This window comes from Magallana gigas, chromosome 6 (assembly GCF_963853765.1).
Source record: "Magallana gigas chromosome 6, xbMagGiga1.1, whole genome shotgun sequence".
In the NCBI taxonomy this organism is placed as follows: domain Eukaryota; kingdom Metazoa; phylum Mollusca; class Bivalvia; order Ostreida; family Ostreidae; genus Magallana; species Magallana gigas.
This window is the reverse complement of record NC_088858.1, coordinates 38,434,668-38,460,288: the sequence shown is the minus strand read 5'-3', so window position 1 is coordinate 38,460,288 and position 25,621 is coordinate 38,434,668. Positions and strand designations below refer to the sequence as shown.

At 32.4% G+C, this 25,621-nt stretch overlaps 1 protein-coding gene across 9 annotated transcripts; it reads right to left on the bottom strand.

Moving 5' to 3' along the window:
- Positions 1–1,418: 1,418 nt before the first annotated feature.
- On the bottom strand, positions 1,419–25,489 carry LOC105339980 (cilia- and flagella-associated protein 70). Of its 9 annotated transcripts, none has more exons than XM_066087059.1 (35): positions 25,402–25,489; positions 25,104–25,185; positions 22,700–22,726; positions 22,011–22,031; positions 20,527–20,713; positions 20,099–20,197; positions 19,774–19,856; positions 19,473–19,649; positions 18,945–19,072; positions 18,625–18,774; positions 18,409–18,493; positions 16,281–16,307; positions 15,425–15,494; positions 14,913–14,974; positions 14,297–14,434; positions 13,586–13,603; positions 12,883–12,957; positions 11,647–11,697; positions 10,482–10,645; positions 10,094–10,154; positions 9,693–9,754; positions 9,515–9,580; positions 8,815–8,953; positions 8,441–8,626; positions 8,002–8,135; positions 7,733–7,848; positions 7,408–7,572; positions 6,735–6,887; positions 6,287–6,325; positions 3,946–4,133; positions 3,532–3,684; positions 3,226–3,387; positions 2,121–2,210; positions 1,881–2,030; positions 1,419–1,678 (listed from the first exon to the last, which is right to left on the bottom strand). In XM_066087059.1, the coding sequence occupies exons 2-35, from the start codon at positions 25,176–25,178 to the stop codon at positions 1,598–1,600; spliced, it is 3,582 nt and encodes a 1,193-aa protein (XP_065943131.1). In that variant the 5' UTR covers positions 25,179–25,185; positions 25,402–25,489; the 3' UTR covers positions 1,419–1,597. The 9 variants fall into 9 exon arrangements, with proteins under 9 accessions (XP_065943131.1, XP_065943130.1, XP_065943135.1 ...); XM_066087058.1 differs by lacking the exon at positions 13,586–13,603 and adding an exon at positions 13,365–13,400; XM_066087063.1 differs by lacking the exon at positions 11,647–11,697.
- Between the last annotated feature and the right edge of the window lie 132 nt (positions 25,490–25,621).

Sequence of the window (25,621 nt, the reverse complement as noted above, 5' to 3'; positions counted from 1 at the left end):
GATACTATGAATTATTTTAGGCCGGCACATATATAGGGACAGTGTCTATTGCATTATGACGAGAGACTGTTTTGGGTTAAACTTGAACAGGTACGGATAGATTGAGTGTGTGGACACCGGTGATTTATCTAATCTTCCCGTTTTATAACCTATGTTACAGAGTGTGCGGTCATTCCTGCCCTGTATCGCATTGATACAAGTGTGCGGTCATACCTGCTTGTGGTGGTTGCGGCGGAGCACTAGTGTATGGTCATCCCTGCTGGTGTTCAGGCCTTTCTAGCGCAAGTGTGCGGCACTCCCTGCTTGCGTTAGGTTGAGCTGTTGGCGCAAGTGTGCGGTCATCCCTGCATGCGTTAACGTTGGTACCTGTTGAGTTGCGTAGGTGTGCGGTCATCCCTGCTTGCGTAACGTTGAGTCCCTATATATGTCCAGGAGCGGTGATTAAAGTCTGCTCTTGTAAATATTGGCAGCAATCAGGGCTATTCGAGTTCCAAGGGGGAAAATGGATTTTATTTATACAGGATCTACATGTATTATTGTACATTGTCCAGATTGTTTGTATTATGACTCCATTAAGCTGACTTTATCATACCTATTGTTCCTCAGGTGAGCGATGTGGCCCATGGGCCTCGTGTTTAAAAATGCCTCTCTGGGTCAAAGTGAAAATAAAAAAGGGGATAGATTTTCCCTTTGACGGACCTCGGCACTACAATTGCAAAATTCAGATGGCATGCTGTTCACCTTTATTTTTGACTTAATACCAGCATCATATAAAACTTGCGATGCCACTTGAAAATAGTTTGTACAAAGAGTATTTCTCAAAACAGTGAGAAATCTGTAAAAGCACAGTATAATTTGTTTTCGTCAGATTATATGCATATTCTGAACAGACAAACGAATACATGTAATAAAATAACTATTGTTTGTCGATAAAGTTACACACATTATATATTTTTGTAGTTTAAAATGGTGTTGAGAGAATTAATGAACTGATCTAAACACCATATTGTAGTTTAAGCCTATTCAAGAATCAATGCCCTTGCTAGGCCATCTATCTGACATAATCACTTAACATCCATATATTTTTATCGCAGAAATGTCTCCCCAGTTTTTCATGCAGAGCATCAATTTTCATGTTTATTACCCGCTGTGGAATTCAAACACAAATACGTAATTTTGTTTTCGTTGCATTAATACCAAGCTATGCGGTCATAAACAGTTTTAACCATTCTATTCATTATTACTTTAGTGTTTATAAAAATGCATTCTTATATCAAATGTCACACAATTGACTAGTTTTTTCAGAGGAGTGCACTAATTTCCAGTCCATTCCCTGATGTCAAAACTACTCTAAGGGTTTTTTTTTTAAAAACTGCTCAAGTTTGAAACACGAAAGAAAAAAGAAGCTGCACATAGAATTGTATGTATAGGAGTAAAAATTTATTTTAAATATTCATCACAGATTGTTTTAACTTTAATTTGACTTATATAAATAATAATATCTAAACATTCAACATAGAATCAAAAACCAAATCAAAAGAAATGTTCCTATAACAAAGATGGGGATATAACAGAACAATTGTCACAATCCTGGACTTTAAAACTCTGGGTTTCCAAATCCTACGTCTTGTTGAACATGCTGAATCTCTGTTAACAGGTCATAGTCTGACAAGTTCAGCTGAAATTGAAAGAGAAACCATTAAATGATCATCCTAAATTACACTTGTGTTGTTTTTTAACAGTAAAAAATAGTTTGGTGCTTGAGTTTTGGTAAAATAAAATATTTGTTTTTCTTCTAAATCAAAAGGCTCAGTGAGCTTTGAAGAAAACTGATACCAAACTGTACAGCTTTAGCTAATAAAGAGTACATAATTATTTACCTTCAAAGCATATTTGTATGCTTGCTCTGCCTCCAACTGACGTCCAGTTTTCAAACAAACTAAGGAAAGATAACCCCATACTTCAGGGTCTGTGTTGTTAAGAATGTTGGCCTCAGACAGAGCATCCTCAGATTCTGCAAGCTCTCCTAACTGTTAACACAAGCAAAATACAAGATAAGACAAAATCAACGTGGAATTTTTAAAGAATTTGAATAAGAGAGATAACTCTTCTTTACTTACCCTATAACAAGCAATACCAACTCCAAGCCAAGATACACAAGATGGCGATCTCTTGCAGGCCATAAGGAAGGTGTTCTTTGCATTGGAAAACTGACAAAAGAAGATACATATTGTATAACCTGAATCCTCAATAAAAGTCAAAATATGTACAAGGCAGGCTTGGGGCGAATTACATTGTAAAGTAATGCATTACATTACCATTACTTCATGAATTTGGGCATTAAATTACCATTACCATTACTTGATTTTCTTGAAGTAATGCATTACATTACCATTACATGAGTAAAGTAATGCATTACCATTACCATTACTTTGTTTTAAAAAAGTAAAGCTAATAAAGAGTTTTTGTAAATGTTTCAAATATAAAACACTCTTTAACATATCTACAGGTTCATGTTCAGTATCAGGATCAAATTCAATGACTATATATACAAGAGTCATTCTTTATTTGCTCAATATATAATAATCTTGTGACATTATGAACAACATATTTCATAAGTAAAAAGATATTTATAGACATTTGGCATGATACAATGTCAGATATGATATAGAGACACAGAATTCGTGCATAACAGAAATCAATTTATGGAATAATGTTGAGGTTATTAAAAAGCTAAATAGAAATATTCCCCAGATAACACATATCTTTATAATTTTTGACACTTAATTGTATTAATTTATAGACAGAGGGTTTTTCCCAGTTATATTTCTTAATTTATTTTAATCAGATTTCTTTATGCTGAGGACACTTTAAGACAAAAGATTGCTGTTGCACGTTATGAGCAAAGTTTCAAAGGTTTCATCTTTTAACTGCATCCTATTGTTTGAAAATCTTCCCAGCTATACTAAATAAATGATTTACAGGTGCAGTGGAAGCTGGGCCTGAAAGATTGTTTGACAATCTTTATCTTAGGATATTAAGTGAAAAAATAGAAAAAAATACATGAATCTTGTATACTTAATATACATGTACAACAGACAGAGAGAGAGAGAGAGAGAGAGAGAGAGAGAGAGAGAGAGAGAGAGAGGTCAGCAAAAAGACTGTACAGAATATTTCACAGATTTGATTATCACCATCAGTAATTAACTGTACATTGTTTGATACCTTTTCTTCCTGTAGATATATGGAGGCCAGTCTAAGGTATATAGAATGCATCTCTGCCGCATCACTTGTGAAAGAAATGGTGCGTTCATAGCAGTCCCTAGATGCCTCTACATCATTGGTCATGTACTTCACATGTCCCATCAAAGCCCATGCATCAGGGTTCTGGAATAAAAGTAAAGAATTGAGGAACAAAATGGATAATCCTTTATGCTTGCAGTTATTTAACATTTCACTATTTCATTTTATTTATCAAAGAATAATCATAAAAACACATTTTAAACATAGACTTGAAAATTATGATGTCACCTGGTAATCAAACTGTAAGGCCTCATCCAGACTATTTTCAGCCTCCTTGTATTCTTTCTTTTGAAGCTTCAATCTAGCATAGTTGATGTGGTATCCAGACGTGGGACCTCCCATTGGTGAAAGCAGTTCATGGGCCAAAGCTCTCTCAGTGAACTAGAAATATAGATTACTAGAATATAGATTACATGTACACATGACAACTGATTTAACTGTAATTGTTTTATTTGATAAGTCAAAGAGTGCTTAAGATATGAATGATAAAAGTTTAAATTTGTCTGTGATATTTTGCAGTTTCATCTTATCTGAAAAATATCTAATTGTCAAAAAATATTCAAACTTGCCAAAACAAAAGAAGTAATGTGGAAGATTCAATGACAAATAATAAAAAAAAAGTTCCATATTTGGTAAACTTACTGGAACAGCCTTGACCTCAATCAACCACTCAATGGTCTGCATGTAGATACTGCAGCGAGGCACTGGGGTGGGCTCCCTGATGGGTGGCTCCTCTGTTTCCTCTGCAGGCTGGGGAGTGCCACGCTGGCTCCCCATTTTGTAGTGGCTTCCAGGACGAGAAGTGCTACTCTCTGTCTTAATCTTACTTCCTGTTTTATTGAAAATGTCAGTCATTATTGCAAAACAAAAACATTTCTACCTTGCAGTACTATGATCACATTAAACATGAGATTATTTTTATGACCCAGTCTTGGTTGTAAAAGATTTTTGCACTATTTTAAATTTATCTCAACACAGTTGTGATATAGATTGAAGTAAAATGACATACAGTCTATTTTAATGTTAGCTTATTACTAAAACATTAAAAAAAACATGTTCTCAATTGAAATGTCATGTAATAACTTGAAATTACAATACAAAGGATAAAGAATATCCTGAATATATCCTGAAACTGAAGAGGCAATATGCATGGAACATATATATATGCAATAAATGTATATCTAAAGTTACCTAGAACAAATTCATCTCTATCATATATGAGTCTACTAACTATAGCAGATGATTTCACTCCTAACTGTTGACAGAGTTTTATGAAAAGAATACTGGCTGATAAAATGCTTTACTAATAGAGGAGACATACTAAAACATCAATACTTTATTGTCTATTAAGTAAACCTACACTAATTTATAGCAGCTGAGCGATACAAGCAACTAATGCAGGAACTTACCAACATTATCTATCAAAAAATTAATGGTGAAAACATATTAAATAATGTCAATAAAAATTGCATAACAGATCTCTTTCTTCATTAACTTGTCAAAAACAAAACAGCTCAATGGAACCAATATAATGTGACTGTTGTTTTTTAATTCATCAGTGGGCAGAGCAGAAAGCATTTTAGCACAATATTATTTTTAAATCTAAAGCTATCATCTACACTAATGTTAGAAATCAAGTGTTTTAATTGAGAAACTAAGCTTTATAAAACCAATTTCTAAATGTAAAAACCAGCTCATAGACTTGCAAAATCCACTTAACATCAGAAAACACTGTTTTTCACCCTATGGTTCGATGGTACTGATCTGGTGGTTGCCAACGATTTTTGATGAGTTTTAAATTGCTATGCAAGAAAAATTCAAATTTTTTTATATAAGATCTGGCCTACTTTTATAAGGGTAAGATAAAATGGATTTCAAGGATATGCTCCTTATTAAAACCAGTCCATGTATAATAACAAATCTTTTAAGATTGTAAAGGTCCTTGGTGACAGTGATAGGGGCAGGTGCAAAAAGTAGGATGATAGGATTCATTTCCTATAATCAATATACCAGTAATGCATCAACAAAGAACATGATCAGAGCATGATCATAACTCTGACCAAAAAACTACTGTGCTAATTCTATTGTCTTTCAACCTTGGTAGTTATTTTAATAACGGTTTCCTAATTGAAGTTTTAATTATCATCAAAATTTGATAGAAGAAACATCAAAGCCTATTTTCTGTCAATTTATCATTTGCAAGTACTGAACCATAGAATAAGGAAACAATACCTCATGAAAATAGAAATCTATTTTGTAAAAAACAAAAAAGAAACAAAAACACACACAAATCTTTTTGACAGCTTGCACGCAAAAGCTCTAAATTACTTTTTCAGAAGAAAGGGGAAAAATTAAGATTCTCATCTTTCATCTTACTATTCCACTGTGTTCTAAGTTTGATGTAAAACTCATCTAATTAGTGCAGCGTCAACACACAATGTGTATAATCAATACTGAATGAAGTGACTCAAAGAGAAACAAAAATGTATAGTGCTGAGCTGTTGGACTATGTAGTTCAGTACTGACTCTCTATAGTGCCAGCAGGTGCATATATTTCTGTGAGCTTGTGATAATGGTGGCTTTTCTACAAGAAGAGAGATTCATTTTTTCTTTCTCCTCTACCTTTTGCTATCCTGACTGCATGAGTTCAATAATAAAAATCAAATCATTTAAACACAAAATCCACCCTAAATTGTCCAAATGAAATACAATTTTACTGATACATGTAACACAGCAAACATATTCAAACTTTGCATACATTCTGTGAATGTAAATCACATTGTAAATGACCATTTGTATTAGTTAATAGGCAAGACTGTACACATACATGTAAAATACAATTCAATATAGACAGAGGTTGAGGGATATTGCATTTTGGTAGACTGAGGTTGAAGGTCATAGGTCAGGTCATAGGTGGGAGGTTAGATACTGAAATGTCAGAGTGAGGTTCATTGTTAAGTGGAGATGTACATTGGTTCTGTACCTTGTAATTGGGGAGATTGTTCTGGGCGGAGGTGTATGTCTACAACCAAGGAAGGACATTACATCTATATGTAACAGTTAATGTAACCTTGAAGTTTGAGTTCACTGCAGTTTATAGCTGTTCTACCAATGTTTGATAAATATTCCACTTAGATATTCATTTACATGTAAATTAAAAAAAAAAAATCCTTTTAACCATAAACCATTCAAGAATTTAACAATTGCAAAGTTGAAAAAACGTTTGTTATTATCAAGATAAATGGGTTTTTTTCCCTCAAATATTACAGACATTAACATTAAAGGGTTATCATAAAATCAAAGGAATCATACAACATTATTATTATTCAGAGGTATCCGTAAATAAACTTTTCCCCAAATGGTAAACACAACAATCCAACAAGAGAGGAAGAGATCCCAGTGAGTTACAACATGGTACAATGGAAACTTACCAGATCTCTTGGAGGCAGACATGCGCCTAGTATCACTGACAGATCCTTTGCCGGAGCGTGCAGAGGTTGGGGGTTTATCGCTGGAGGGTGGGGACGGTTGTTTGATGTCAGGAACTGAGGGTGGGGCCAAACCTCCCTGATCATGATCCACCTCTGTTAATTAAAGAATGTTAATAATTAGCAATTATTAATGACAAAGATAGCATTTTTCTTAAGCACAAACAGTTGTTTGCGTATTTAGATCTGATGAGATGTTTTCCTAAATGTTCACATTACTGTCGAATAGCATTTTCTAATGTCTTTGCTAAAATATTTGTAAATACTGTTTATAGACCTTTGCAATGAGACACTGAATGTCACCTTAATTTGGGACTTTATGACACAACACATTATCTAGTACTCTGTTCCTCTTATATGACAAAATTTTAAACCCTGTTAACCTTAAACAACACAAAATCTGAATCTCTTTTCCCTTATGACACAAAATCTTAAATTGCTTCCATTATAAAAACAATCAGGATCTCTATTTCTCTAATAAAACACATGCATTTTGTAATTTAGAACTCTGTTCCCCTGCCAGTAAAAGACATAACCTGGAACCCTCTTCCTCTAATACAACAAATACTCTGGAACACTACACTTCTAACACAATGTAACTCTGTTCCTTTAATACCTTTGTCCTCACTCTCGTGTTCTCCACGGGCCAGCCTCTCTTTGGTCACGTCATCGTCTCTCAGAGCTTTAGCCTCAGCAACGGCTGCTGCTTGATTCAGTTTGTTGGCCTCCAGGTAAGCCATTTCTGCTCCAATCTCGTTGTTGACAGCATCATAAAACAAACCTACAACAGAGAACCTCACCTTCTGAAATACTAGTGCCCAAAACAAAATGGCTCAAGGTCTGTTGGGGAAGGGGGTTTAAAAACTTTTGTTTGATCTTTTCAGAATTCAAGAGTATTCTGAAAGAGTTTTTGAAAGTTTTAGCACAAATATCACATATACCAAGCATAGTCCAAGCTAAAATGCTCTTTGGATCCACACAGGTTGCAGCTTCAAAGAAAGTCTCGGCTGCTTCATTTCTCTCAGACAGAGTACAGACAACTCCATACAGCAACAAACTAATAAACAAATGAAAAATATCTGCTTTAAAACAAATAACAAACAAACAAACCAAATAGCAAGATATTCTAAACTTTAAAATCTTGCTAGAAAGTCATATGAGGAAAAATTGCTGGAAATTATTTTCTAGACTTTGATGATTTTGTTTTTACCCCTGCAGGTGTTTCTGATCAATAGCAATGCACTCTTTGAAGCACTCTTCAGCCTTAGTGATGTCATTGATGTAGAGACAGAAGGTCCCGTAATCAAACCAATGAGAGGGATCGTTCCTGTTCCTGGCAATTCTCTGTGAATCAGATTAGTGGATCTCTCTCCATTAGTGACATTTAAAACTAACAAAATACTACTAAATAATAGAACATGATAATCTGTGCATTGAGAGTTCTTTTGGGTGTAACCGAAAGCAGAATTTATCAGCAGAAGAGAAATAATTAAGAGTTGTATGAAGATAAAATGTTTATGTTCTTTATCAGGGTGCTAAATCAAATTAAATGTAGAACTTAGGTTTGATTTCCACTCAATGCTAGATAACTAATTCAAAAAATATCAAGACAAATTAGGACTTTATATGAAGAGAAAGAGAATACCAACCTCTTGATAATATTTTGTTGCCAGTTCATAGTTTCCATTGACTTCTGCTTCTCTTGCGAAGTGCTTCAGCTGAGCCGAGTCGGTCAGAGGCTTGGGAATAGGAGCTTGATCTTCGAGGGCCAAAAACTTGCCCAGGGCAACGTGCATCTGGTCAATCAGGTACACATACAGCTCACTTAGGAAAGTCTGGAATCAAAGAAAAATTTGCCTTGTTAGATTTATATCATCTACGAAATATTATTTACTTTCAAAATGTTGTAGCCAAAAGGAAACAAAAAAAAAACCTATATGGAAACCAATGTCACATTTTTAAAAATTAGATTTATTTCTATTTTGGGGAATTATTTTAAAAAATAATGAATGCTTATTCAAACCTGCAGTTCCTGTCTGTCTTCAAAAGCGGATGTTTTCAGGTATTTCTCCCTGACGATTTTGACCACTGCATACTTCAGTTGCTCCTTGAATGCAAAGTACTTCCCCGAGGAATTAAGCTCATAGATCAGCTTCTGTCTCCTGCAAAAGCATATAAAATATAAAAGATAAACAAAGGATTACATTTATTATTTTCCTATATTAATGAAATACTGTTTCAAAAATTAAAAACTATGTCTTTTTTTTTTTTCTTATTTGCTTAAAATTTGGCAAAAATGATGTAAATCTGTATAAACTTTTTATTAAATTGAACAGGTAAGTTTTACAATTTCAAAAATTTTATGCATTGAAGGGTTGTATAATATTAAGCAATCTAAATTTTGCCTGTGTTATATTTTGCGTTGATGACATGATGCAAACATAGCCCCCCCCCCCCCCCCCCAAAAAAAAAAAAAATTAACAGCAAAAATTTCTACATGTACTGTAGTTCATTAAAAAAAATTACTGTGTACAAGGAAATATTCATCCCCGTTTTATTTTTGCCCCTTTTGCCCTTGCTGTCAGTTAGTGTATTTTAGACTGGGCGAATTCCAATGTTCCCAGTTATCTCTTTAGTAAACAAGCACATCGGAGCAAATTTAAGATGGGGCGAAACGTTTGCAAGCATAGAAGGGCGAAAATAACACGGGCAGTGAAAATTACCTGGACTCCATTGCCTCCACTGTCTGAGGCTCGTCATCAACTTTCAATAAATCACCAAACTGATCCCTGTTAAGATATAATGCAAAATTTAAAAACCATTATTTTAAGTTTATTATACCGGTAATTAAATTGTTATCATAATTGTGATAAATGAAAAAGCTCTAGTTTGATTCCCTACCTAAACTCATCTAAAATCAGATTGGCCACACTCCCAACTTGATTGTGGAAATCTTCAACAGCCTGGAAAAGGCAATCAAATGTAATGTTAAAGAAACCATCCAATATAATTACTCTGCTACCAATTGTTGCTGTACTGACTACTTTGGGTAATATAAACATTGAATTTTATTCACAAAACATTGGAATTTAGCAGCTGATAACAATCACCTTCCCAACTCGGAATCAACAAAACAAGAAATATATTACTAATTTACATATTTAATACTTTAAAATATATATTTTTTAAAAATATGAATTTTCGGTGTACTGTTATATGAGAAACCTTATTATAACTCGTCAGAGTAAATGAAAGGTCCATTGGTATTGTTAGGTGATAGACCTTAAAATATAGTATTTTACCCTTTGAGCTCCATCGGTTCTTTTGGGAAACAATGGTCTTGGAGGAATATATTCAGCAACTCTTGAAAAAAAATTTAAAATAGCATTGGAAAAAAGGTAAAATCTCTTCAATGTTAGAAGTGCATGCATAGAAGGTTATAGTTTGAAAAAAAATTAATTTATTTCATTTTATACTTTAGTTGTGCTTAAAGAGATGACAACACATTTTATATTAGCCCTTAATATTTAATATAGCTGCCTGACTCAAATTAGATTGGATTTAATAAAATAAAGATCAAACAAGATTTCCCAGCATGCAATATACATATATTAATAAAAATAATAAATCAGAAAAAGAGGTTATATTCAAAACCCTAATGGACTTCATTCTTGTTGAAAAACAATTTACCTTCTTGCCAGTTCCTCAGGGGGCCTCTTTGGGATCAGGGGCCTGGTGAGGGAGATTTCCAGCATGACATAAGCCTTAGCATCCACATACTGCTGTCCCTCCACATTTACTGGGGGTTGTCCCTCCATTTCTGACCCTGTGTCTGATTTTATGGTCTGAGAGGCCTATAAATATGAAATCATGCAAATCATAATACCGGTACACATTTATCTACATGTAATTTATGTATAAATCATATCTTTGAAGAAAAAAATATTGACAAACTTGAAATAAAATTTAAAAAATATAACTGAAAATTGACCAAAAAAAACTTAAGAGAGAATATAAGAGCAAAAAGAAAACTTAAATTGTTTCTTTAAAAAAAAAATCAGATTAAAATCATATCAAATCAAAACTCATTAAAATATCATTTAAGGTTTTGCCCATAGGCCTTGACAGTCACCTGAGTATAATGTAATTTTACAATATATATATGATGAACAAAATGCTTATGAATCAACATGCATGTTTAAAAGAAGAAAACATAACAAGATTTAACAATTAAGAGTGAAAAGAAGCTTTAAGTTATACAAAAAATATATCATAAGTTGTACTGCATTAAAAAAAAACAACATGAATGATATTACGAGATTAACACTCTTGCTTCTAATAACTCTGCAATCAGAAGATGCAGAGGCAAAATTTAATTTTTTTTTATTAAATTCCAAGACCCTTGTGGTCTTAACAGTAGAATTTATAAAGGTTTATTTAGATTTCTACAGTTCCAAAAGGAATTAAGCATAAAATGTTCAACTGATTTAGCTCATATTGCATGACAGTTGCTATACGACAACAGATGAAAACCAATTGCAATAGGTCAATGAGAGACTCGAGTGACCTTTAAACATCCTACTCTCTTGTTGTGATGCTACTTTACTCAAAAAAGAGTGCTAAAAAAATACTTCAAATGTGAAAATTACCTAAATTTAAAACACATCAATTAATCTTCTAAAACTAAAGGTGAAGCAGACAATTTTTTGTGATCTCATGGCCCTCTTTATGTCTAAATTTTCTAAAGCACGGCCCCAAAACTAAAAATTATTCCCTCTTCGCATAGCAAACATATTCCGTGTCTATCGTTAACCATAAACACCTGGAGTTCATCACCTTAACAACAACCTCTCACCTGTATAATTGAGTGGATACTTAAAATGTCTGACTTGACGCTTCCATCTCTCTATATGTACAAATCATATCGCAGGTTTTTAAGATTTGTCCCTCGTTAACTTTACTTTACAGATCATATACAAATTTTTGTCAAAGTAAATTATTAAACACATATACATGTTTTGACACAAAAAACAATTCCAATTCATTCAATTGAAAGATTTCAATTCAAAATCAAATGACATCAGAATTGCACTCTGATGCCCGCAAACAGAAAATCCCAAACAACCTGACTTTACACAAGCTTTCCAAAACCTGAATTTTAGTATCGAATCAACATGCGCTTCAAAAAACATAGGCAAAAAACACAAACTTGCACACAGGTTGAGAATGGTTTTCTATGGTTTTTGTGTTAGTTTTATAGAATGGAAAAATTAAATACAGGGTACAAAAGCAAACAGAACCTAAATTAACATATTCAAAATCTCTAATTTCATTCTTATTTAGTATGTTGGACTGCTGCAACGCAATATACCCCTTCAAGGTAACTGCAGTACTGCTCCTTTGCAGGGCAACTTAATTAATGACATACCGTAATTTGGTGAAATATTACGTAATTGTTCTATTTATTTCATTTAATTATCTACCTACTTAAACTTCGGCAAAGTTTATCATTTTGCCCTGCAAGAGAGCAGTATAAAATAAATTGCATTTACCGTGAAGGGGTCTACAGGTATATGCTTTTACAATATCTAAATTGTAAAGGGCAGTGCTAAGACTGTGATTAGGTATTCTTTAATACTTTTAAACTAAAACTTAAACTGTTAAATTTTCTTTTTTTCTTAAGTCCGACGGGTATTTATTGATCAATCAAATATCTATCAGCTGTCTTGCAATTGTTTAAAAAAATGGAAAATTGTATTTATTTCCACATCTCCTTTTTGTACAAAATCACAAACTTATTAAAAAAAAATTCTCACTAATGGCCTAACTCATATATATTTAGTCATCAAACACTCAGTAAAATATAAATAAAAATTCTATGAAAGCTAAGGTTACCGGTAAGTCCTATACTTCTAAGATTAAACATGTATTTCTGATTTCTCTTAATTAGTGATAATTAAAATTTGCCCACCTCTAAATGAGTGTCAATTTTACAAAAATGGAAGTCAATTCTAAAAATGTGCATGTGCATGAATCAAGTCTCATGTCAGCACACCACCTGTACCGAGTGAATGATAAAACATCAGTCTACCTCTGTTGGAGCCTGACCCCCAGGCCCGCCTGGGGTGGGGTTCGCTTGTTGGTGCTGAGCTATGCTCATTGACCGCTGTAAGATCCAACACATATTTAACAACAAAAAGCTTTCTACACTCTCAATTCAAATCATCTGATAAAAGTGGTTTCTAAATGCCCATAGCAGTGTTTTGAGATTTTGGTTATAGTTTACTTGGGACTGTCCAGTGTCTGAAACAGCTTTTTTTGTGTGAATATTCAACCTATATGATCCCATTTTTTTTTAAAAATGTGAATACTAGTGATGCATCCCCCAATCCCCAAATCTTTTTAAAATTTCTACAAGAAAAACCAAAAACATGTACCAGGTAAATAGCAATTCACAAAGGAGAAGAGAATACATGGGATTTTCACATTAGATTGAACTAAGCAAGAAGACAATTCAAACGTCAGTGACATAATTATTCAAGCGTGTGATTATGCACGGCAGAGTTGGCCAACCTCATGTTCATGGTGCTGAGCAATGCTACTGGCTCTCTGCAACAAGCAAAACTTTTTGAATTCAAAGTTTGCTTATATATATCTGTGACATCATAGAGCTGTGACTTATTGAGTATGGTGGGCACAACATTTATTTTAAATATCATTTATTCAGTATGCTTGTGTGTGAGCTGATACTGGATTTTGATTTTATCTTATTTTGTTTAGTTTCCAAATTTTACCTGTGCTTTTTCACTATGCTACAAAAAAATCTTTATTATCTTATTCCTAATAGATGTTAGATGTGTTCTTATTAAAATGATATATATACGGTATATGACATTTTTTTCTGAAATGATACCAGAATAAAATTTTACACTGAATGGTCGTCTTTTTTTAATTCGACTCAGAATGAGATTGGGTAGACTTATGAAGGTGGAGGTTTTTAAAATTGTATGGTCAGTTTGATGGAAAGAAACAATTATTAACCATACATAATACTGTAGTTTCCTCAAGTAAAGTGAGTACCTAATTCCGCAATTCTGCCATTTTGTATCAAATTGCAAGAATAGAAGATCACGAGGACCAAACTTCTGTTATAATTTCATATAGTTTACATTTTATCCAGATATTAATTCCTCCCTATTATTAAATAATCTATAGTTTTGAAAAATGAAATTCAAATGTTTATAAAAAGGTTATAAAATCTTCATTCAAATTGAAAAAAAAAATAGAGTTTAGAAACATATTTAGTACAGGTATAAAAGACTGTCAGATTTTTTTTTTTTTTTTAAATTTAGTATTTCATTGCATGGTAGTAAAACTTTTGGGGTGTTATGCATATTCAATATCAATCTTTTAGATTCTGAGTCTTCACTGCAGGGGCTTAATTGATCAGTTGGTCAATCATTAAATTTTTTTTGGGGGGGAGGGGGGCACTCTTATGAACTCACCCCTTTCTTGACCTCTTTTTCCTTCTTCTCACCTCCCTCTTTGCCAGCTTTCTTGGGAAAAGGAGAGGCACTGTTTCTGTTGAGGATATTGAAGGCGATTTTCCCGGCCTCCTCCCCAAATCCTGTCTTCCTTTTGGTCTAAATGATGGACAGAACATAATACATATTTATGTGCTTAGATAAAAATTTTTATGTCTTCTGCACGCATGAACTTTATAAAACCATGCATCATTATGAAATCCAGAGAGCATAAAAAAAGGTCGTTAAAAACAAACTTCTGATGTTTGTTTTAATTACAGCACTGGTACACATAATATAAAATGCAACAGAAAGCTCCTTTGAAGATGATATCACAGTGAAATTATAAACAACTTTCATGGTTCTGTAAAGTTCATGTCCTGCATTTACTATTTTTGGGTTTAACTCGTTTTTATTGAAGCATTTTTCTCTCATACGGTTCATAACTTTTAAGTTCCTTGCATGACTAGAAATAATTAACTTAAAAATCTAAAGCTTTCGAAACCAGAAGCGAAAAAAGGATTTTCTCCATTGATTTGTTCTTGTTGTAATTAATCAACAACATATCAATTTGGTTTTATATTTGAACTTCACTAACCTTTTCATGCATTGCATGATCTGTATATGCATGCACCTTGTATGCACCTCGGATTCTTTTGACTGCAAAAAAAAAAAAAATAATTTTCTGTACTCTTACTTATAGTAAAGTTTACTGAAATCAATATAGGTCGCGATCAAGCAGAAGAGCTCTGATTTAAAAAAGAATATTTAATTATTTTTCATTGCATCCCACACAAATAAAGATGACAGTCTAAGTACTACGAAAACATTTTTTTTTATCAATTTACTGACTTACTGAACTAAAAGTAAATGGAATTAGTTTTTTATTGGGAACAGTTTTTATATAACTCATTGAGCATATCTTTCAGACTGAATTTGGTATATAACAAATAATGAACCAATTAGAATTCTTTGAGGAAATACTCTTTATTTGCAATTCATTGCATGTATCCAGAAGTGTGGATAGTCGTAAATTCCCATTTATTCAGTGGTGTTTCAATTTATTTTTCGAGACTAATAAGTGTTCTGGTTCTGTCAACTGGTACTCACCTCCAGGGTATAGCAGTGGTGCTAAATTGACGAAAGCCACGCCATGGTAACTGATAGATCCCTCATCATCCTGTCAATGTCAAGGACAAAGCCATCAAACCTCAATACGTAATTGAGAAAAAAAATGCGATGTTTTTACACTCAAGTTCGGAAAAACTGAGATGTAATGAGAACTATGAGAAGATTTATGAGTTAATTATGTAGAGAAAATGAAAAAAATTGAACATACACAGTGAGTTATATATCAAGATCAGGTTTTACAGTTATAAAGACATTATGATTTATGAATTATTCATGAGAGGTTTTAGAAAGAAATAAAAAAGAAGAGAAATTATAGTGTCTTAAGCATAATGAAAGTTATAGAAAGTACACATAATCTACATAGAAATGGGTAAACTGTTATCACTACCTGTTAATTTATTGCCTATATGTAAATTTTTCTACCACTCTTAGACAACTATTGAAAGTTTCTAGATGTAGAGCCTTATTATAACTCTCTCATGTTGATTCTATTATTCTAAGCCCCCTTAACAAAAATTTTTTTATCTGAAATTTAATTTACATCTTTTTCTTTTTTTTTTTTTTTTTTTTTTTTTTTAGATTTTACCAAGTGTGGTAAATAATTGTTTAAATAGATGCCAGCATTTTTAAAATTCTGAGATTAGATATATGGAAAAAAAGCACAATATTCATTATAATTATCTAAATGGTAAAATATATGCACACTTTGTCTAAAGAAATTGCTTGGGGATTTCTGCACAGAAAAGTAAAAGAACAGAGAATGGACACCCTTTGAAAAGTCTACAGGTGGGTATCCATGGTAACACAATGAATCACACACATTCAATAGACCAACCTTGAACTTCCCTCCCCCAAGGCCAGGCTATATACAAAACATATAATGATCAAAAGCTATCAGTATAATGGATGCTATAGTTTTTGTTCTGGCTAGTTTAAGGAGACTAGTATACATAATGAAAATGCTCCCACTGCCTTGCATGCATGAACTTTAGGACAGTTCAAGCCTCCTTTACAAAAGAAGGAGAAGCATGGAAATAGAACTTAATAACCTTTTTTTTTTAAATTAAAATGATCATTATGCTTGAAATTAAACAAAGTAAAATCAAACGAATATCATTATTGCGTGTGTGTGTCTGTGTGTATGTGGGGTTTTTTTTATATTACCATATAACTACCTTTAAAGTCAGAGTTAGCATTAATGAAGTTTTTTAAAGGTATACCCCTGGTAATATTAATGAAAAAATATTGATTAGGTTTCCATTCTTTTGATAATTTATAGTGAACATGGATTAATGAACTTAATTATTAATATTTGAATATTTTCTTATTTATTCCTTATTAATACAAGTAAACATAACATCCTGATAGCTACTATACATTTAAAAAACTTTTACTCAAAAGTCTTTGCAACACTGTATACAGGAAACTTTCTCTGACTTCCAATACATTGTTTGTTGTTTTTGTTTTTTTGCCTCATGTGTCCTGATTTTTTGAATTTCATGGGTTTTTTTTATCTTAATGAATTCAATCAAAATTTATTGAGGCCAATATAAAATGTGGGAGACTCTTAAAACTTGACCAGTATTACAATTGACGCATTCCGAAATAAAGTTGAAAACAGCACAAGAATGGTTTTGTATAGTTTTCTTTTACCAGGTTATTATCAGATACCATGCAACTCCTTCTGATACACATGTACTAGCTGTCACCAAATTACCTCTTTGTGGGTTTTTGTATCCTGATATCAAAACAAGGTCAATCTTTATAACAAAATCTAGACATTGATGAAATGGTTTTGGGATATCAATAATGTTTAAAGTTTTTATTACAATGAAATCTCTCTCTCTCTCTCTCTCTCTCTCTCTCTCTCTCTCTATCTCTCTCTCTCATATCCTTCATAAAAAACTATGTTATGATACTAGTAATTTTTGCTGCAATTTGTTGATTGCTCAAAAATGAAAAGACAGGGTATTAGATATAATTAGGTATTGAATGTGCACAGGAAAATTGAAAAAAAAATGTGCTGATTAAAGAGAATGTTAGTCTCAGATTGATATCTGAAAAAAAGACAAATATCACAGGTCTATATGAATGCATTGTTCAAATATTTGAAAATCTATAAATCAAAACAATTTAAGAACTTGCTGTATTTTGTATATAAAAAAAACTAATACCACAGGATCAAATATTCTATTATATGTGTTTCCCCAAAAATAAATTTAAAAGGGCAGAAAGAGGGTTTGGAATTGTTAAAAATATGGAGAGGAAAAATTGCGACAAGGCTGAAAACCACAGCTTTTAAAACAACCCTAACAAAACAATCTTGGAGTTTTTCAGGTTTTCACTAAGTACTTTTTTCATCAATATTCATGATGGGTTTGATTTGACAATAATTGTGCATCATACAATACAGGGCATGAACATATATAACACGCAGCAATATTTGTTACTGATATAAATCCTGGATAAGAAGAAGTTGATTGGGTAGGTAAGGCCATCAACACATCAATTAATACCTACCGCTGAGTGCTAAAGAATATATAAGACAAATTCATTTGAAATAATTTTTGTCATCATTAAATTTGGATAAGGGGAAACACATTCACAAAACACATGTGTAATAAATCCTGTCTTTTATGGTTATAAAGTATAAAAACAATTAATATATGCATGTGTAAAGCTGTGCACAATTTGTTCTATAGTTTTGCAATAAAGGTGACCTGTTAGAGACTTGAACTTTGAACTTACAACTGTGTTGGCATTCTGGGACTGTGAAGGGTCAAGGTCAAATTCAGTGTGAATACATTGACATTGTGATTTTTTAATGAACACAACAAAATCCACATAAGAACATGTATTTTTGAAAATTGTGTTTTTATACTGATTTCTCCCAAAACAGTCTTATCAACATGAATCTTTGCACAAAAAAGTGAATGAAGTGGACTTGAGGGAATTAAGCTTACCTTTTTGCCTTTAGCAGCTGCAGGTTGGGGAAGTCGCATCACCTCAACTGGCCAGTACCTACATTTGGCTATCTTGTCTTGAAAGCTGTGATAAAAACAAAACTTTGGGTATTGCGCATTGTTATCTAATTTTTCAGTTCACAAAACATTCTCAGCATTTTGACTGTGAATGTAACTTGTCTTAATTTGAAATGATAAATCTATTATTAAACACACCTCTTGGTTGCTAAGGAATCCAGGTAGCATCTTCTCTCCGTATTCCAGGTCACTCTTAGTTTTTCAGTCTCAGCAGTATGACGATGCTCTCGGTCGTCTTTGCTCTTGAATTCGCCGTCTTCATCATCAATGTTGTCAGGAGGTAGAAAACTAAAGCAGTGAGATGGGAAAAGTGAAGACATTTAACATCAAATAAGAGTACATGCTCATTTATATGCAATATTCCTCCTCTGTAAACTTTGAAAATATATTTTTTATAAACATTTTACAAATACAAAATGTTAAGTTTCTAAAATGTAAAATAATACACAAAGTTGTACCTCTCTGGAATGTAAATAGAGTTTCCTTGAGCTGAGCCTGGCACAGCCCACTTCTTTTGGCGATTAGGTGGTTCCTTATCAATGCTTGGTTTTAGGGCTCCATTAGCAAAGACCACAGGTGTCTCTTTCTGTTAAACCCAAAATTCAAATTATTGAATCATATTTAATAGCAAAAAAATTCTACCATTCATATCAGCTTTATGATGTTTATATAAAAAATTATATTTATCAATTTCAACTGCATTAGAAATTTTCCACTGTTTAAAAAAAAAAACCATTTAAACTCATTAGCAAAGTCTTATTATTTGCTTATTACATGCTTGGTTTTGAAAGAAAAAATTACCCTAGTAATCTTACAATACCTTAAACAAATTACTGGCATACATTTTTAACATTTATCACTATTTTATGACCGAAATACTTTCAGTGGTATAAAACTCCTATCAATCAAGAGTACAACATCATTCAATACATTTGTCTATTTATCATGCTACAAATAATTTTTCAATCATCAACCCTTTCACTTACATCTGCTGACATAGGGATGGGGAGGGCCGCAGCATACGCGTACTGTGAACCGGTCATTGTCCAAGACTCGGGTGGGGAGTACAGGGACTCTATGGTCAAGGTCATGAGGTTCCCCTGATCTATCTGTGTCCCCTCCAACAAGGACTCTTGTACCGAGATCACCACCTCCATCTCAGGCTGAAAAAAAAGTTTGACTTTTCTACATTTTGATGAAGATTTAACCTCTCCACAAAAATAGTGTTTTGTTGAAGAATTAAACGTTTAAAGTTTGGAAAGATTCATAATGAAAGGGGGGTAATACCTTTGGACCCTCCGGGGGAATGGTTTCCAGAGGTGAGCCAGGCAGCGGATTGATCACCAGATTGTAGTGGTGTTTTGTCGCTCCTACAAAGTATCAGAGCAGGCTGTGTATAATTCATTGCAGCAGGTAGGGTTTTTATCTTATTGTAGGTTTCTTGGTCCAACACATTTTATAGTAATAAGGGGAAATAAATTATCGTACTCTATTTCAAGTGAAATAATTCATACTTTCTTCCTTATAACATAATTGATCAATACACTCACTCATTTGAATCAAAATATATATAACACACAAAGTAGTCTGTATATAATATATTCAGTAGTACCTTTTACAAGGGGCAGTAAATCCACTGTACATTGTCCCAACTGGGCTGTCTTCTCTTCTTTCTGTTTCTTTTCCTTAGGCAGAACCTCTGTCACAGTCACTGCAAAAATATGATTCAATAACTTATACATCAGAGGTGAATAATTCCACAGTTCAATCATTAAATCATTCATAACAAATTAGTGACATATCACATTTGAAAGATTAAAATACCTTATTGCATTTAAAGGACATGTAATAGAAAGTTACCTTATTTGAGAAAAAAAAAACCAGTTGCTCTGGTGGACATATATATGGGAGTTTTAAAGATCTACCAAACACCTAAGGCATGTTCAGCAGAGAGAGTGCTTGCCAAAATTTGTGTTGCTGGTATAAGGTACCTCGGATTTATTGAAAACTATATTTTCCACTTGGTATTCTAACACTTACAGACAACTGGTTTATAAGAGATTTCATCCAGAACCAGTGGGTCCTCAAAACTACAGTTGAGGGTGGCGGTATAGTCTATCTCTGCTGGTGTGTCGGGTACACAGTCAACTTTTGGGGATTCCCCCAACACCTTTTCACCAAATTCCACTTTGACAGTAATCTGCACATTGTCTCCCTTTGTTCCTTTCTGTAAATAGAGAAGAAAATTAGAAAGGACATAATAAAAGCATGGCTCAATATTCCTATAATAATTAAGATATGATTGATTATATTATTGATTAATCATATAGATATGATACTAGTAGTAATCATATATAAACTATATACAAGCCTCCATAACTATATATATGTTTTAATACTGCAAGGCTATATCTCATAAATATAATCTATACTGGCTATATAATAACATATGAAGAAGTAATTTATTTTGAAATTAAAAGAAAAAAAGAACATTACCCAGTATATACAGTAAAATCTTACAATCATTATTTCAAACTAAATAAGATATAAAGAAAAAATTCAAGATATCCAAGCTCAGTTGAGGATACAAGATATATAGCGGTTACATAAAGAAACTGGGATTAAAACTTTACTTAGTTCAAGATATCCATGATAGCTTTCAAGATATCTATTAAAATTTAAATTATTGCAATTTGTATGGTTACATAGTCATATAATTTTGTTTTTCAAAGATGTTTCAGATATTATTAGGAAGGTTAAAACATTTTGCCTCCACCCATAGTGTTCAAATCACATTCTCCCTTATACAGTTATTATTAACTTTAGAAAAAGAAGAAATTCTATCAACATTTTCTTCTCAGTGTTACTTCAAACTGTCTTTCCATAACCAAAATTCAAACAAATAGATATATACAGAACATAACAAAGTTACAAAGTTAATTTAGAATCTCTCCATTTTTTGTGACTTTCAACACAATTTCTGGACTATAAGTTAATTAATGTTAAACACTTTTTGATATATAATTTAAAACAGCAAGAAAAATTTGATCACATTGAATTTACGACATAGATTCAACCACATTCAACACTAACTTACTCCACTTGCACATTTATGACAGACATCCTACAGTTGGCCAAAACACAGTTACACATTAAATATTTACCGGTACATGTATAAATGAAATTAAGTCAGCTACATTGTACTAACTATTTAATAATATGCAAAAACATATCAGTTATAAAAGTATGATAACTATGAATGATGACAGTCTACCAAAAAAAAATCATAAAGAAATTAATAGATTTTAAGGTCATTGGTCACTCAAAATTATTTCAGTTTTAATTTAAATGAGATTTTGATTTCCAAATGCCCCAGAATTGAAAGGCCAATAATTTGAAAGCATTTGTGTACCAATTTATTTCATATTGTTCTAATCAATATTGACTGGCACCATGATTTATCCATAAAATGTATGATTGCATCAAACATGTATACATGCATGTATACTGGAAATAATTATTACCGATGTTCCTGATGATGGTCTCTGCATGAATGCATTAAACAATAAAAAGAATATTTCTATTAAAATTGTAAAAATAAAGCTTTCATTAATTTATATTGATACCAAGAAAGATTTTGTTGAAAATCATTTTAAAAAGTTCTTTTACTGATTCAGAAAAAAAACCCATTGTCATGATATTTATCATGATTGAATAAACAAATCTATTTTGTTCATTTACCATGGATTTAGATTTGTGTTATAATTATTTTGTGAATTTCAAATAATCAGTTGTGAAGAAAACTGACATCAATGTTGATTAATAACTTAATTAATGAATCATTTAGTGACTTTACAAGTGAGGGTTTGTACATGCAGCTTTCTTCTACAATAATTAACAAGTAAATAGTAATTGCATTATTTCCACATGGAGTTGAGATTAATTTTATAATGTTGAAGTCTCATGCATTTCACATGTTAATGAAAAATATTCTTTTACATCTGTTAAGACTTTTTATTAGACTCTGACAATTAATCTAACATTTCAGTCTAGGAACAAAATATGATGAAAAACTTTTGATGCAGTGAGTAGAATGTTCTAAAAATTTGAAACATCAAGAAGTTTCTTTTTTTAAGACAATTAAGACAAGAGCAATGATGTGAAACAGTAGCGTGCGTATGATGCTTCATCAGTCTTCACAATCAAGAGTTACCTGCCCATTGTCTATCTTTGTCAATTTCTGAAATGTACATCTTTAGTACTTCAATGGCAGTTGACAATGATGAGTACAGAATAAACCTTGAACCCAGGAAACTTTGATTCAATATCAATTAATATTCTTACAAATTATATATTAAGCTTAAAACTTTTAGAGTTAAAAGGCATTAAAATATATAATAATTAAGCGTATCTGAAAGAAAAAGAGCATAGTTCTTTTTTTTTCTAATATTCTATGTAAAGTAGCATAAATTGTCTTTCAGAAATGTTTTTAAATGCAGTAGTTAAATAAATAAATTTTAACCTAAATCGATTAGATATCCTTATGGCCCCATATTATCTTGATCATGTACGTACCATATATGATTTAATTTCAAAATAATTTGAAAAACTTATTTTACAGCTGTAAAAAAAGTTTCTTTTTCGTTTCTGCATGTTTAAATGAAGGTGCATATATGTTTAAAGATACAGTTGTATACTCTCTTCTCATTATATCGCGGGTTCCGTTGTATCGCGGTATGTTCCAAAAAGTAGGATTAAAGTTTTTTTCCGTGATTTTCCACAAGGAATTCATGCACCAACTTCAGGATGAGTGCAAAGAAGGTTGTCAAATATATCGGCAAATAAAATTTTTCTCACAATAATTTTTTTTCCGGAGAGAAAGCAAGTTCAAAAGTCCACAATGTATCTGATGAAAAAAACTAAATAAAAATCTTAATAGAATTTATATTTCATTCCATAGCCAGTTTAAGTGACTTTGCTTTCATGAAGAATCGTATTTTATTTTAAAACAAGAGAAAAGCTGTCAATGTGACAGCAAACCGGGTTTTCTTTTATGTGAACTGTATCCATAATCCTATCAACACGTATCCAGTGAAATGGAGTACCCTATATGCAACATTTTGCCAAAAAATGACTAAGTTCAAAAGCTAGTATTTTTTTCATAAATTATCGGAAATCAAAATCCTAGCAATATGCACACCTCTGATATATGTACAATTGATCTGCAAAAGAACAACTTCCTATCTTGAGAACTGTAGGAGGAGTTATCCGTACAATGAGGGTACCCTATATGCAATATTTAGCCAAAAAATGACTAAGTTCAAAAGCTGGTATTTTTTCTATAAATTATCAGAAATCAAAATCCTAGCAATATGCACACCTCTGATATATGAACAATTGATCTGCAAAAGAACAACTTCCTATCTTAAAAACTGTAGGAGGAGTTATCCGTACAATGAGGGTACCCTATATGCAATATTTTGCCAAAAAATGACTAAGTTCAAAAGCTGGTATTTTTTTCATAAATTATCGGAAATCAAAATCCTAGCAATATGCACACCTCTGATATATGTACAATTGATCTGCAAAAGAACAACTTCCTATCTTGAGAACTGTAGGAGGAGTTATCCGTACAATGAGGGTACCCTATATGCAATATTTTCCCAAAAAATGACTAAGTTCAAAACCTGGTATTTTTTTCATAAATTATCAGAAATCAAAATCCTAGCAATATGCACACCTCTGATATATGAACAATTGATCTGCAAAAGAACAACTTCTTATCTTAAAAACTGTAGGAGGAGTTATCCGTACAATGAGGGTACCCTATATGCAATATTTTCCCAAAAAATGACTAAGTTCAAAACCTGGTATTTTTTTCATAAATTATCAGAAATCAAAATCCTAGCAATATGCACACCTCTGATATATGTACAATTGATCTGCAAAAGAACAACTTCCTATCTTAAAAACTGTAGGAGGAGTTATTCGTACAATGAGGGTACCCTATATGCAAAATTTTGCCAAAAAATGACTAAGTTCAAAAGCTGGTATTTTTTCGATAAATTATCGGAAATCAAAATCCTTGCAATATGCACACCTCTGATATATGTACAATTGATCTGCAAAAGAACAACTTCCTATCTTGAAAACTGTAGGAGGAGTTATCCGTACAATGAGGGTACCCTTTTGGCAGCCGCCCGCCCGCCCGCCCGCCCGCCCGCCATTTTCACCATTTTAATAACCGGATTTTTCCGTTGGAAAACCCGGTTAAAAATAAAAACTGTCCATTATAACCAAACCAGGTTACCAAATTTCCAATGCCGCGATACAATGGAACTCTCTAATTTTGAAGGTGAATAAGACTTGTGATTTAAAAATAGCACACAAAATAAACTAAGTAAGTTGGGAAATTGATGTTCCTCAGAAAAGCTAGTCTAATACAAGCTTTTTTAAACAGCACTAATGACCTGTGAAAATGATAACTTGGTATATCTTTTTTTAGGGAAAAAAATAAGTACCGCGATATTATGAGACACCAGTATACATTAAAAATATGATTCAGGTTGCAACAGACTGTCTATCAAAATGGAAAGAAAGTTTAATATTAGAATTACCAAGTTGGATGCCTTCACAATATGGATACTGAGGGGCTCCGGAGGCCGGGTCTGTGGAACGTCTACTTCTGTCATCTTGTCCCTATAGACAGTGTACGTTGTTGGTAATCAAATACAGGGTCAAGAAACACAACTATAAAATGTGTGCACTATATACAAACCGTAAGTAAAGGTGTCAATTAAGGAAGGACTAGATTTTCATTTAATTATGATTTCATACTCCTAGAATTGTGGTTTACTTCAATTTTATTGGTATACATTATATACAAGTCTATAGCATCATAAAAAGTTTACTTACACCGGTGTTCGCTTTTAGTAGCCTAGGCTTGCCCGTTGCCTTGGTGAAGTAGAGTTTCACGCGCGTAACTTGAACTAAACAAATTGTACGAAAAGTATTCGCGACGACTAAAATTAGTTAGCGATCACAAATACTGATACCTTGAAAATTCATAGACATACTTTTAGATATTTTAAATGTCAAAAATAAAATAAATTTAACATTTCGTATAGTATTCTTC